We start from the raw sequence: 15,404 nt of genomic DNA on the forward strand, positions 1-15,404 counted from the left end.
TGGGGCAACTGTAGTGCAGCATTGAAAGTCCTGTGGTTTGTGTTGACTTTGGCGCCCCCTGTACAAAAAGCAGGGCGATATCTCTTTGCTGATCTTGTCCATTTTCTGATCAAATCTCTCATCCGTCTTAATTTTAAATGTCTAACCTCAAATATGCAACTCATAATGAATCATATGTAAAGAATGTAAACAAGATTATTTCAGCAGCGTGCTGTTAACCTCTCCTGCAGCAGGGGGCATTTAAATAATATAGAAGAATCAGTCTTCTCTGTGATAGTTTGGTGGGCTTTAGGAAGTCGTATAGAGGCGTGAGTTGTAACATCAGTTAAAACTCCTTACAAGAGCTTTACACTTAGACTAAAGTGATGGGGAAACAAACGGATCAGACACATCGATATTGGAAACAAATTATTTTATCAGTCTCAAAACAACACAGTAAGGTTTAATTAAATCAAAATGTTGTATGTTGAAACTTGGCTTTACATTGTGTTTGGTGGCATTGGGAGCTATTTTAACAACTGAAAGAGCAAAAAACAAAAAAAAGAATATTCACAACAAGCACTCAAATCTTTAAACAATATCTGTGACACACGGTGATCAGGGAACAACTAGGCAGCTGAGCACTCCCCTAAAAAGTAAAAAAAAAAAAAGATTAAGGTTTTTAGTACATGAGATCAATCTGAATAAAAGTTTGGTTTTTTTATATAGCATATTCATTCATAGTAATGAAAGTACCATTTTTGGGAAGTATAGCAATATTTTCCGGCAGGATTCCATTCTCCAACGAAAACTGCCTGAACTTCTCCAGCAGATCAGCGCCGAGGTCCGCTCCACGACCTGTGAAACCACATGGCATGAAAAGGTTACGAAAAGAGTAGATTCAGACGGTACAAGGCAGAATGATGATGCAGTTACCGTAGAGTTTGTTGACAACAGCGTTATCACCAGCCTTGGTCTTTATGGTGTGAGTCAGGGCGTACTGGTCATATTTCACCTCAACCACGCGCATGTCATTCTGATTCCCCCAGCCTGATGAAGGAAAGTGGGGGGGGGGGGGTCATTGTGAATATTGCATGCATTGCCCTTGTGTGTTTACTATTATGTACGAGTGTGTGGGTGAACCCAGCCTCACTTGAGTATGTGAACTTTCCAGGCATGTCAGCCTTTTTGGCCAAGTTGTTCATTCTCCAGCAAGAACCATCAGAGCTGCAGATAAAAAATCATATATATTTATTTATATTCAACATGATAAACCGTACCATTTCTGATGTGTTTTTATTTTCCCTGCTGTCCTCCACACTCACTTGAGACTGGCGTATGAAATGTCCAGGTCCCCGTCTGCAGTCGGGGTGATCATGGTTGTGCCCATCTTCATGCTGGCTTTGCGGTTGACGAACCATTCAGCATTGGTGGCAAATCCAACCAGGTACCACTTCCCTGCCATCTGTACACATACACACAAGGCAACCACAGCAGAGGGGAATAATTATTCAACCCCCAAATCCTTGAACACAACACAAAACGTCAACTGAGTCCCTACTATCAATGTGTTACAATGGGTTTTCAAATGTAACCAACATGTTTAAGTTAGCAAATAAGTTCTGCTTTACACATATGTGAATCTGAAGGTGGCTTCAGAACATTTTATTCCTCATCCCTTCTTCATTTTCTTCCATAAATGTTACCTCATCTACTGCAAGAACACATCTGTTCAAATGCATGTTTTTATATTGGCAATATGAGTAAAAAAGTTTACAACATTACTCAAAATCCAATACTTCTTGTCCTACTCATTCAAGCACCCGTACATTTTTTTGCATGGCAGAAAATAATTTTGCTTAGAAGTTCAGTTACACCCTTCATTTTACACGATCTCTAGCAGCAGCTCACTCACCTGTTGAGAGGAATGAAATACAATCAATGCAGGCATGTAACATTTGAAGATAGTTTCCCGGCTTTGTGTCTTACCCCCTGTGGGTTGAAGTCCGCCTGAGGTATAACTTCAGAAGAAACCGTGAAGATGCACAGCACAGCCCCCAGTGCCTTCAGAAGTAAAGTCATGGTGACAGAGGAGAAGGAAAAACCAGATGATGAGGAAAAGTGGTGCCTAAAATCCAGAGATTTGTTGTTGAAATCCCCCCTGCCAACCCTTTATATAGGGAGAGGGGGATGAGGTCTGGGCCTTTTTTATGTTCCCTCCCAGCCATCACACACACACACACGAGCTCACCCACACACACACACACGCACACACAAAAACACACGCTCATACTAACGCTGGAGCTGGGATGGGTTCGAACAAGTGAAGCTTCAGAGGAACACAAGTAAAGTTTCACAGCCACGAGGTACTCTTTTAGCCCTGCCAGGACTGAATTCAATCGACCATGTGAGAGTTGAATAGACAGAAAACGGCAAGGCAGGGCACGTTTATTGATGCAGAACATTTCAGCAACAAGGCAATTCAAAGTGCTTCACAAAAGATATCAAAAGCGTCATCAGGACAATTCAAAATCATTAAAACAAAAACCTTAAAAATCAAAGAGAAGGAAAAGAAACAACTTAAACAGAAGCTTTGCTATAATAAGAGTTATATAATAATGCAGTGAAAGTTGCAGTGCAGTTATATAGTTAAAAAATGTACTAAAATAAATTTCTTAAAATTGTTTTTTATCTTTATTTCAAGATTTGTTTTTGGGGCCGTTTGCCTAAATTTGACAGGACAGTGGATAGAGTAGGAAACCAGGGAGAGAGAGAGAGTGAGTGGGGACTGACAAGAAGGAAAGGAGGCACAGGTCAGGCTTGAACCCGGGCCGCCCGCTTGGAGGATGATAGCCTCTGTACATGGGGTGCCTCCTAACCCCTAGGTCATCAGCACCCCCATTAAAATTGTTTAATGAAAGGCAGCTGTAAACAGTCAACAACCTTGATTCAAAAGAACTAAGAGTTTCAGCAGACGTGCAGTTTTCTGGGAGTCTGGGACAATGGGGACAGAAAGGAGAACCTGTCCCAGACGAGGTCACTAAAACATTCAATGCTTTATAAACAAGTGGCAGTATTTTGAAATCGATTCTCTGACCGACAGGGAGAAACGTGCTAAGTCATGAAATGACCTGAAAAAAACAAATAGGCAGAGGTTTTATATCCTGTCTGTCAAACTTCTGTGATTTAGCTTTGGTAATGCAGTTTCATTACACAGCTCTTTGTTTAGGGGCATGAGCTGGTACAAACAAGGTAACTAAAGGTGGTAAACAAAACAGCTGTTGCCCTCCAGTTCTTTCTGTGGCAGAGAGCTCAGAATCAAACGCACGTGTCAGCAGTTTTAGCAGTAAAACACGGACACAACACAAACGCTCATGGAGATTGGCACATGGTGAATTGACTACTTTAGATCATCTGGGTTTAAGTCTTGCAACACTTTCTATTCATTTAGATACATTTTAAGATTATAGGGATCACTAAAGATGATAATGATCCATTATCTAATATTCATTTTAACTTAATCTGTGTGCAGGCAGACAAAAGCGCTTTCAAAGTAAGAAATGCTTTCAAAGTTTGTTTAAGGGGTGCCGTGAGCGTAGTGGTTAGGACGCACACCGAGCAGCCCAGCTTTGGGTCCGACCTGTGGCTCCTTTCCTGCATGTTATTCCCCAATCTCTCTCTCCCTGGTTTCCGACTCTATCCACTGTCCTATCTTGACAGTTCAGTCAAGCCCAAAAATAGAATAAATCTTTAAAGTCAGTTTTAAAGCTGACCCAAAAACTGCTGTGTGTTTCACCAGCTAGTCAACAAACGTGTAGCTTTCCATTTAACCATTTCCAATATATGTTTCCTCAACTATAGGATTGTAAAGAGACCATGCTTACCACAACTGTTTGGTTAGGTTTGATTTCATTCTCTCAGAGATTTTTATCTCAACACATGAAATAGTTGCTCAAGAATTAATGTTGTAATAATCATTGCAGCCGAAAGGAAATCTCCCTCCATGAAAAAATAAATGAGCAAATCCATCTACACGCAACAAGACAATTCAATATATCTCAGAGAACATCAGAAGAAAAGACTCAAGAGAAACACAATCAAAAATCCGAAAGGATAATCGGAAGTGTTTGACTTTCGGAAACAGAAAAGGAAGATAAATTAGGACAACAAGGAAACCCATTTACTGTAGATGAACTTGTAAAATTAGACGGGAGATTTGCACCAACAGAACTTTAGGTTCAACTTTCTTCCTTTTGCATGCAAAAAGTATTTCATACAACCCGTATTTACACAGCCAGAATACCAGCCCAGAGCCTTTTGGCAGAATGGACACCTGTACCACTCTGACGACGAGATGAATTAGTGTAATGCAGGCAGAGACACGCCACAGTTCAAAGAGTTCTCAGACTTACATACTTTAACAGTTCAAACAGGTTCCTCTTTGCCCTGAGATAAATAATATTTTATGTCATATTGTACCAGATAAGTCATTCTAAGATACAAAGATAGCCAAATACAAACACTGCAGCTCCACAAGTCTACATAGTGACTTACCCCTGCAAGCAAGAGAAATGTCTAGCTTTCACACATCATTACAAGACTATAAGTCAGTGCTTATGTTGTGGTCACATCTCACTGTATTGCAAGCATACACAACAAGTATGAGTAAGATAACTGTTATATATATTTTGTATTTAAACAGATATCAGCAGACACTGTCATGCAGCTCTTTGTAAATAACCTCAATCACTGAATTACAGCTTTTATTTTGATATGTATACTGGTGTATGTTTGTCATTATCGTCATTATTGTTTTCTCAGCTTTTCCCCACCATCTCTCACTTGGTTACATCCTGAATTATATCATTTGAATGCAGCATTAATCATGACTGAATCGTTTTGGCTCAGCACCCAGAATAAGTGGAATGTGTGTTGCTCCCCTTTTAAAACGACTGAAACTTCAAATGTAACAGCTTTGACTCTTATTAATGCTGTAAATCATTCGTAGAAAACATGACTGAATATTTAGTTAACAGCTCATTGCTCAAAGCAGTCTCAGTCTGAGCTTGGCTGAGACATCTGTCTTGTGTCTTCTTTTAAGGGTGAAATTACACAATCGAGGTAATGGGAACATTATGATCAGGTCATAAAAAGGGCTAAATGGGAAAATAGTATAAATGTGTGAAATGTTTATCATTATTCTCAGATGTAAATCGTGGAAAATATTTTTCTCAAGCCTCACAGAAGAAACGGGTCAGTTTTATAGTTTTACATTAATGCAAGTGAAGTAGTTTGGTCTAAGTAATAAGACCTGTTTAATAACAGTCAGGAGAATTTTACAGCTTTGGGTGTTCACTGTGTTGCATCTACTGTTTTAAAATCATGACATTTTTTGATTTATGAAGAACAATTTTACCAGAAGATGGCACTAGAGGAAAGCCATTGAGCCTTATCTTGAGCAGCAATAGTAAAAAAAATAAGGGTTGTCAGCTTTAACCAGTTAATCACAGTTTATTAAGGTCTGAAATGAATGTATCCTCAAAAAATCTCAATTATTCACATGCTATTTTTTCCCCATTAGGCACACTGTTGATACGCCTCCACAATGTGTCCGTGTAGTCAAAGTGATGTTCTCTATTGACTAAAATTCTCTATTGGTACTTTCACAAGAGGAGCAAGACATACAAAGTTTTTGAAAATGAAAATTTGCATAATGATAGTTAGCTTTTAATTAAACACATCCGACAGCAGTAAGTTATGAATTTATTTAGGTCATGTTGAGGAAATTAAAAATATGGAGTTGGGCAACATCATTTAGAAAAAGCTATGGAAGGGAAGCTGGAGTTTCGATGATGGACACATTCCTGTCATATGGTGAGGGAATTTGATCAGATATATGGCCAATCTGGGAATATTATTTGATATGTGTGGAATCTATTGTTTTCTGTCCATGATCCACAGAATGGCTTGAGCACATCTGGCACCTGCCACTCAAAACTCACTCTCTTGCTACAAATGTTAACCAACATTTAACAGTTAATAAAAGGTAGTTACCATCACTAATACATTTATAAATAGAGCTATGAAGATACTTTATAATTCACATGCAACAACCAACACTGATTTTCACCTAAACAAAGGGTTTTCAAAAGAGCTGGAAAAGTGGGCGTGGCCGTGTCTCTACCAAGGAGTGGTTTTGGTGCAAAATAAATGTTTGCAATGGATTCAGCATCCCAACTAACCCCTAATTTGACCCCTCATATGCTATTTGAGGCACATGTAAAAAAAATCAAAAATTTCTAATTTTCAACCAATAAGGTTCCAGGTACCCAAAGTTTCAGCAGCTCTCACAGATTTTCCTACAGGAGTTGAATTTAAATCTTTTTATGTGTGACTAGACACCTTTAGAAACACATTGGTGTAGAAATTGGTTGGTAAGGAATTTATTCCCAGATTTTCACAATATTCCCTTACTAATAGACAGAGGTTTATTGGCAGATTAAAGGGGAAGTCATTTATCACATCACAACTGTTGAAAATTAGATAAAATAATCTGTTTGCAACTGATACACGTTAAGACATAACATGGAGACTTGCCATCATAGCCCCATTACAATATTAGAAATATTAAGTAATAGTCTTTATTGCTCTAAAATCAGACTGCAGAGTATTAAAGTGTGACTGTGCCTGTGTTAAATACACACCTGACAACATCATTAGTTAAAGATCTTACATTAACATCTTCGGTGCAGGGTTTGAACAATTCACAGACTGGCCAGAGGGGGGCACCTGAGGACTGACTGCAGAGCCACTGCCATGAAAGTAAGAGGAAACGAGTTAATTGATTAAGTGAATGAAATGGAGGAAAAGCATTGGTTTAAACAGATTGATGTGCAATACGAGTATTGATAATGGGGAAATAATGGGAAATATATTGAGTAAACACTGGAGTCGAGTCCTTACAGGGAAGTTCATACTGTTCAATTAAGTTTTCTATGTTTAATATGCTACATAACAGTAAATAGATGAACTCAGATATAACACGCTCTGCATTACCAGTGGAGAGGAGTGTAGCCTAAAGCTTAATATAAATCGATTATATCTGTAAACAGTCCCTGCCTCTTAGAAAAGTGCAGGTCTGGACGGTGTAAAATGAACCCACTGGCACAATGAGGCAAAAACCATTAGATAGAAAATCAATATCACAGAGCACTGGAGAGATAATATGAAATAAATGCAGGAGAAACAAGATTGCATCAGTTGTAAGAGGAAAGATGACTAAAGCTGCTTCAAGAACTAATGACTGTTCTCACATTGCTGACTCACAGGGTCAGATGTCGTGCTCTACTTCAAAACTTACAAGCCTATGAATCATGCTGTAAAGCTGAAAAAAAAAATGGTCTGGCAGCATATCCCTATCTCTGATTTTGACATCAATCCAACGTCAGGGTCTGGCGTCAATCCAATATCAGGATTTTACATCAATCCAGACTCTAGTTCTGACATCAATCTGGAAAAGGGAGCACACTCAAACAATAAAATCTCCTCAGGTGCACAACCACAAAAAGACTTGTGAGAAAGTAGAAAAGTCAGCAGCTTAAATGTCCTTTAAAGTGGATAGTCTTGCAGCGTACAGGCCAGCACCGGATGTGTTTCAGCGAAGAGCCTTCATCAGCATCCTGACCTAGATTTTGAAGACGTTAAAAGACACTGAGTGTGCTGACTGTTCTACTTTCCTATTAATCCATATGCCATTAGGTATGTGCAGACTAGCCAGCTTAACGGTTAAAGGTTGACACCCTTGCTAGTCGGCACCAGAGGTACTTGTTGGTTAAACAAAATATTAATTTTATTACATGCCGGTCCTCTCGATGCTGGTCAAATGATGGGCTCAGACTGCAATGCAGCCACATGCCACTTGCCTGGGCTGTAGCCATAAACTGGTGTTAGCCCCGGCTATGGACTTTCACTCCTGGCTGTACTGCCCTGATGTAAACAAGTACAGTGAACAGATGGAATTTCTTAAGAGCAAAGTGTCCGGCTCAAAGTGTTTGTAGGCTTTGTCATTGACATAAACATTTCCTGATTTTATTCAAATGTTTATTATGTCTTTTTAATTGGCATACAGTCAAGGATATTTCAAATTCAGTCAGCAAAAATGTTGCTAGCTTTCTGCAGGGGGAGAACACAAGTACAGTAACATGACAATTACTGTTGCATTAAATCATTCGGCTATTTCAGAGAGAAAATTGACAGAATTTCAAATGTAAAAAATGCTCATTGTGTTGTTTCTGAAGCAGATATTAGGACTTTCTAATGGCCCTGTTTCAAATGTAGGGGCTGGAATGAAGCTAACAATGGAAGTTCAAGAGCTGATAATTGTTTAGAAATGTATGATATGGAATCATCATCACACATGCTGTATTAGCAGACTGTTGTATTTTTTTTTGTACAAAGTGAAACTAGACCAAGTCAGTGAGGCTGGAGCGGAGAGAGAGTGAGGCGTCTGTCATGGTGAGGAACTCAACCCAGTTCTGACAAAATCCACGTGAATACACTCCTGGGTCGATGACAAGTCCCCACAGGCGGCTCTGGCCCGTTTTGTTCCTCAGAGCCAGCAGGGCCTCTCGCTCTGTCACATTGAAACTGATGTTCAGCACTTGTGCCACCAACAAGTGAAGCAATCCAGTGGTGACAATGCTGCTGTACCACGCACAAGTGAAGCAGAGTGCCGTGCTGCAAATACAAAGAAGAGTAACAGCAATATAGTCAAATGTTAAAAATGAGAAAAAAAAGATTGACAAGACATTACGTTTGGTCTTCAAGTCTCCCAAAAACTATAACTTTTATACACATAACTATACAGCATGTTATTTTCCTCTTCAAGTTGATCCTATAACAAGTGTTAGACAATCTTAAATTTTAGAAAAATTATATTCAGGGGAAAATGAAATGTTCAAATACAAACCTAGAAAAAGACCCTTAAATAAGCTGAATTAATTAGTTGTTCTTTTTATAAGGTTTAAGTACCGGCTTTAGGACTATGGATTAAATGGAGCTTTTGTGCTAAATCCATCATATTAACATGGATGGGATTTGCTAATATGTCAATTAATGTGCAGTGTCCTCATTCTATAAATAAATGAATATATTGTACTTTAACACAAGCTAAGATGCTTGTTGTGTGAACTTCAAATTAACAACAAAAAATATACACAACTACAATAAATTGTCTCTACAGGTTTATCGTGTAAATGTACTGGGGAGAAAACATGATCTATAACATCAGATGTTTGTGCAAGATTTGGGTCCTTAGAATTGTTCTTGGCTTTTGATTGCTTTCAAATTACACTCATATTGAAAATAAAAAAATGTGAATTTATAATGTTTATTTCAACCAAGAGAGTGTTATGCACGATTTCTGTTCATTAAAACATTTCATCAATCTTAACTTGTCGCCTAATGTCGTTTGATAAAACTTATTGAGCATAAAGGAGTGTTGTACCTGGACTGGCTGTAGACCCCGGGGCAGTAGAGGAGAGCCGTCAGAAGATACTGCCGAGGACAGAGGCTGCACAGCACCAAACTGATCCCATACAGAGAGGTCAACACAAACACACAGAGGGTCAACAGGAAGCTGCGATGGTTTGCCTCTCCAACACAGCTGTTTATCCTGTGGCAACACATGCAAACAAAATACACACACACAACACAACAGTCATACAAAACTAAAGCAGCATCACATTTACCTTTATATTGTACATTAAATGATGCTATCTTCATCAAATTTGTTAGACTTTTGTATCATTTCTGGTCATGTAATTTCATAATAATAAAGATAGGTGATATTGTCTATTCGGCTTAAATACACAGCACAGATTCAACCAGCTGTTTAATTTAGTAATGCACAAATCCTTCTGGTGCACTTCAGTGATGTGGATTTGACTTGATTGTTACCCTGATATGCCAGTTTACAAGTCTAGTTTAAATCAGGATTTAAATGTATTTTTACTGATAATTTATTTTTTATTTAAAAAAGATTATTAAGAAATTATTAATTATTAATTAAGAAAACTTTGTGACACTTTTAATGAAATGTCAGATTTGAATGCTTTGTGCACCAGACACCAAATTCATATCAGACTAGTATTTGGAGAGTTACCAGAAAATAGAGCAGATGATTTTTTTAAACTCACTTCCTAAAAAATAAAACCTAACACACAAAAAAATGGTAATATTATTTTCATATTTATCACTGATTCATGCCCAATTCGCTGTTTGTTTGGTGAGTTTGTCAACTCTTTTGGTGTCGGGCCATGAATAGGCCACTTGAGGTTTGTTAACACCAACAACATTACTTGTTATCAGAACTGTGTACTGCACAAAAGTGCTTCTGAAATGGCAGATGAGTATCTATTCTAATGGAAGTGCTTAATCTAAACCTTGTTAAATTAAGACTTTAGCCCCTTCCTGAGTGCCTTTCACCTATATTTCATTATCTTGTTGTGAATGCAAAATACAGAAAAGTTTAACCGGTTAGAATTTATTTACAAGCAACACCAAATGCTTATACTGGTAGGCCTACATGACTAGTAAGGACCAACCCACCAGATACAGTGGTGGTCCAGACGCTGGACACAAGATCCACATGTTCGACAGTGACCGGCCCGGGGGGGTCGCATTATTTTACACACAGGACACTTGTTCCATTTTGCTGTTGGGACCCCTTTTGTTGTCTGCAGCTGTGCTGTGTTCCCCGAGGAAGAGGATGCTGATTGGATGAATCCATTAAGGTGTGTGGAGTCCTTATTCGCGTCCTGACCTCGACTTTGTGCTTCGTGCAGAGAAGCTGTCACATATCCTGGCCCTCTCTTGGTGTGAATAAGAAAGGCGATGGTGAGAATCATCCCCAAAGTCGCAGTACACAGCTGCAGCTGGCTGACGTCCCCACGTGGTAATATCTCTGTGATGAAGAGGTAGTACATGTAGAACAGAGAGTAGAGTGCAAGCGTGAGGAAGAAGAGGGTGCGTCTCTTCTTGCGGTGTGTGGCATAGTAATACCACAGCACCAGGCCGGGTAGAGCAGTCAGGGTGATGATACCCAGCAGATAGTGCAGCGCTGCCAAACGCAGAAGTAAAGGGAGAAGCACCAAGGCCGGCACCATGGAGATCTCTAGCTTGTCAATCAGGGCTGTAAGTACAGGAGACTGACATCCACTTTTAGACGGTCTATCCTTCAGCCACCTGCGGGAACAGGGAGCATCAAGTCATGAATGAGGCTGCTCTTTTCATTAGTGCAGCTTGTTTTTAGTAGCAAATTTAATTGTTTTGTTCTTTTTTTCTGCAAACATAATTGTAATCATAATTTGCAAAATCTTAAATCAGGGGCACTGCTTACAGGGCTAGATTTTTGCTTTACTATTTCTAAGTTCATGATTCACACTGATGCTGAAATAGCATCATGAGGAAGATTTTAGACTTCCCTTTTTTTCTTTGTGAGCTCCGAGGCAAAACATTTTTACGTGTGTAGGCCTCGAACTCTCAATGCGTTGTGTGTGTATTACTACGCACAGTCACAAGTAATAGTTCTGAAGTGTATTGATAAAGTATTTTTTATAAATGACAGAAATGCCTCCGCTTAACAAAAACTGAAATAATATAAGTGTGAAAGAGTAGGACAAGACAACAGGATTGATGTCAGAACTTAAGACTTTGTCATGTTTGCTTTCTTTCTGAAAGTTAGTCAAAGAGATTGATATCAGGTGGAAAGCCTAGCTGCATGACGCACGCCCCATGTACAGAGGCTCTAGTCCTCTTCACATTGGCCCGGGGTTTTGAATCCTGCCGAGGCTCATTTCTTTACTTTCTTGTTTCTTTACTGTATCCTGTTACAGTAACTGAGCAAAAAAGGATAAAGAATACGTTTTCAGTTAATATATTTACCTATGAGAAGCAGTTAGTTAGCTAACTAGGTAGTAGCTAGGCATGGCGTCCTCTTTGTGCAAAAATATGCAAAAGTACAAGAAGCATAGTTAAACTTCAATGTGAGCTCAGTTTGAGGGATATTGATTTCCAAAGTGCCCATGAGACCCTCTATAGCAGGAAACTTGTTAGCCTAGCTCCTTGGATTGGAGCAGTGACTTCCTGAGATCTTTGCACTTTACTGAACCACAACTTTAAAAAAAAAAAACTAAAGAATTACATATTTTGATTTTAAGTGGTATCTCTTATCCAGAAAGTGTTAGAAGCTAACTGCTGTCACCTGTTCATTCAATTTATTTTGTGCACTTGTGTTGCCTTCACTGATATCAAACACATTGCATGTAATCAATCATGCGGCCATGAGGTCACCTAAGGGTCTTTGGCTCTGGTTAGAGTGGTTAGTCCCTTTGCCCGGTTTATAATCCAGCCCCCAATCCACACTGGCTCTTTCTTGTTAACCGTATATTTAAAAAAAACACTGTTAGCTAGATATGTCTTTAAGATGATCTGAACTATTGCTTAATAAAACATCTACATTCACTTTACTGCTTACCAGCCGGTCCGACTGTTTTCCTTCAAGCCATTCATACCTGTTAAAGGCTTCATCCAGATCTTCACAGTCACAGCAACATCCGCACGGGTCGATATCACACTCACAGCAGCACATGGGATCATCCGGTTCTGGAGGCTTTAACTTCTCCCAATTCATTATGGCCGACTAAAGATGACCGAGAAGATTACAAGCTACCATTTCAACACAAAAAAAAGCCATCATCTTAAATCTCAGTAGAATATTAAACAACAAGAGGATAACAAAGCGTTAAACAGGTTGAAAGACATCAGACTGACTCAACCTGGACCTCTAACTTGTCACATCTGAGCTGATCATTTTCACAAAATAGGACTTCTCAATCCCAGAGAGATTTGAGTAATTTGTTGAAACAAGGCCACCTTTTCCACAGGGATGAAACTATGTGGGCCAGCAAAACCAAAGTCCTCAACACTCGAAGATATTCCTCAGTAATCTTCACTGTGAGTTGATATTCTAGTCTGCCATTTTACTTGTGTTGTTATAACGATTAACAGCAACAACATCCATCTGGAGACAAAATATATCATTTGATTAGAGTTAAATCTGTTTGTTTCGTAAGACTTCTTATCTGCCTACACTGTCTTGTGAAGAATACCATTATTCACAAGCAATGTTAAACTATTTAGCCAAATGGGTACAGTCATCACAATAACAGAGACAATCTTTTTCTCTTTTAACTTACCTTTTGTATCCACAAAAAAAAACCTAAACCATCAACACTTGTGGGGTCTGAAGTTATTCTCCTCTTCCAGTTGTAAGTTCAAAACTGAACTTCAGCAAACGAGGAAGAGAAAATGATGAAGACGTTGACCCAAAATGAAAAAAAGCCACTCTTCTTTCTCATCAGTCATTTGTGATGAAAAAGGAAATTGGCATGCCTCTACTCCTCTGGTGCTGCGATGACACTGTATCAGTGCAGCGAGATGGTTTTCATTTCTTGGATTCCCCCGATGGAAGAGCCCCAAAACAACTTGGATTCCTGCTGACAAGTGGTTCAATATTGAGTTACATCCGCAGATCACTGTTCCCAAGACTATCCTGCTCACATGTCATAAAATAGTTCACAAGTTGTTCTCCCAGTCTAGCCTACTTCTACATCTGCTTTATGGCTTCTATCAGTTTCCACTTTGAGTTTTACTCCTGTCATGCTTGGTAAATTTAGGAGCTACCTCGAGTGTTTCAGGGAGCCAGAGAGCCACGAGCCTTTCATGCCTCTTCTCTCACAGCTGACAGTCTATGTTAAGGGTGTTTCGAAAAGCCCTGACAATCCACGCTGAGCTGGACCAGATGAGAAGAATGACAGGCACTCATAGATGAGAGAGTGAGGAATGATCCACATGGGCAGCCCCACCCTCTGGGATCACATTTCCTTTAGCTAGAAACCAGGCCTGGCTGCTCACTCACAGAAAACTCTGGAAGACAGCGTGTGTGTGTGTGTGTATGTGTGTTTGAGTTTCTGTTAATATGAGTGCTTTTTTTCTGCATAACAGTGTTTGTATGACATGTGACAACCCTGATTTAATACTGAAAATGAAGGCCTGCAGAACTAAAAAACACTGAACCAAGAACATAAAAAAGAGGATCTTCAACAGAGACTTTATTTGCAACCATTTACAGTACGAAAAAAGTGACTACCAGTTTACTTAAATTGGGATTCCAAAAATTAAGGAAGGGAAAATGATAGGGAGTGCAGAGCCTTTGACTGTGTCTGGGTCCATGCATTGGTAAAATGCAGCTCTTGCACAGACTGCTGGGAAAGAGCACTGGCGTCTTGAAGATGAGCAGGTGGCAAATACCACCGATGTTTATGAAATAGTCAGAGTCATGCTGCCTTAGCAAGACTTCTCTGTCTGCTGATACTGAAGTCCAAATTGTCGATAATTGTTAATATTTCATACTTCTATTGTCTTTAAAGTGGACCATACGACAAGTAAACTGTAGTGTCTACACAAAAGATCACCTTCAAAGAAAATGTTTCTGTGCTTATATTGGTGGACACCAGTGATCGAGTTGATTGAGCCATTACAAAGCAGAGGCAGGTGCATTTTAAGCTATAGGCTGGTATATTCAGAGACCACTGAAACCTCTTAACGTCCACACCAGTGTGAGTCTGAATCAATGCAGAGAAATAGGTGCAGCACTGAGCCTGTGGGTTATGCTTCCATTAGTCCTGATGGAGCCCGGAACCCGAGATAACGGCTCTAATCTACTTTGAAGGAATTAAAGCTGGAAGTCGTAGACGGCAGGCCGAACCAAGAATGCACGGTGGAGATCACACAGCAGCAAACTACAACAGATGATGGATTTGAATCAGACAGAGAATAAAGACGACTGAAATGTTGGGGATTTTAAAGAATAGAGTTGTCTTTGCAGATTAGACAGGAAGTTGTCAGTTTATTCTTTTATAGATGAAATAAAATAATACAATAACAATAACCATGTGGGTTATTTCATATTTGAAATAACCCACATGGTTATAGTGTTCAACTGGTGGGTCGGGACCCAAAGGAGGGTCTCGCCTTCGTTTTCTGTAAATGTTTGTCTGATAAAAAGAAATCAATAGATAACTTTTTAAACATGTTTTTGTTCCATTTCTTAAATTCTGTCACGTGTTTTGTATCATCTGAAGTCCAAACTGCACAATCTGTAATTAAATAAATCTGATTGGTTGAAAAATATCAGAAGTTTGGGGTCATGACTTTTCATGGAGTTTGTGGTGGGTCCACCTGCTTCAAAACTCTTAAAAACAAGGGTCTTTTGTTTTAAACATAATGTAAAAAATTAAAACTTCAAAGTTCAAAACAAAATTTGAACTTCGTCTTCAAATCAAGAAGAAATCAGCAGGCTGCTG

The 15,404-nt window shown here is 39.2% G+C and overlaps 1 protein-coding gene across 1 annotated transcript; it reads right to left on the bottom strand.

The window, feature by feature from the left end:
• Positions 1 to 395: 395 nt before the first annotated feature.
• Positions 396 to 13,808, bottom strand: zgc:153704 (Lipocalin-like). The gene is made up of 10 exons (XM_065962751.1): positions 13,236 to 13,808; positions 12,552 to 12,679; positions 10,588 to 11,223; positions 9,485 to 9,652; positions 8,479 to 8,715; positions 1,305 to 1,445; positions 1,133 to 1,206; positions 916 to 1,029; positions 736 to 837; positions 396 to 628 (listed from the first exon to the last, which is right to left on the bottom strand). Exons 2-10 carry the CDS (start codon positions 12,668 to 12,670, stop codon positions 609 to 611), a joined length of 1,611 nt encoding a protein of 536 aa, XP_065818823.1. The 5' UTR covers positions 12,671 to 12,679; positions 13,236 to 13,808; the 3' UTR covers positions 396 to 608.
• Positions 13,809 to 15,404: the final 1,596 nt, after the last annotated feature.

This window comes from Labrus bergylta, chromosome 14 (assembly GCF_963930695.1).
Source record: "Labrus bergylta chromosome 14, fLabBer1.1, whole genome shotgun sequence".
Classification (NCBI taxonomy): domain Eukaryota; kingdom Metazoa; phylum Chordata; class Actinopteri; order Labriformes; family Labridae; genus Labrus; species Labrus bergylta.

Excerpts from the sequence above, each read along its gene's own strand:
- zgc:153704 (XM_065962751.1), bottom strand. The coding sequence starts at position 12,670 with ATGAATTGGGAGAAGTTAAAGCCTCCAGAACCGGATGATCCCATGTGC. Across the intron at positions 1,030-1,132 it reads TGGAAAGTTCACATACTCAA|GCTGGGGGAATCAGAATGAC; the intron begins GTGAGGCTGGGT and ends TTCCTTCATCAG. Across the intron at positions 629-735 it reads TGCTATACTTCCCAAAAATG|GGGAGTGCTCAGCTGCCTAG; the intron begins GTACTTTCATTA and ends TTTACTTTTTAG.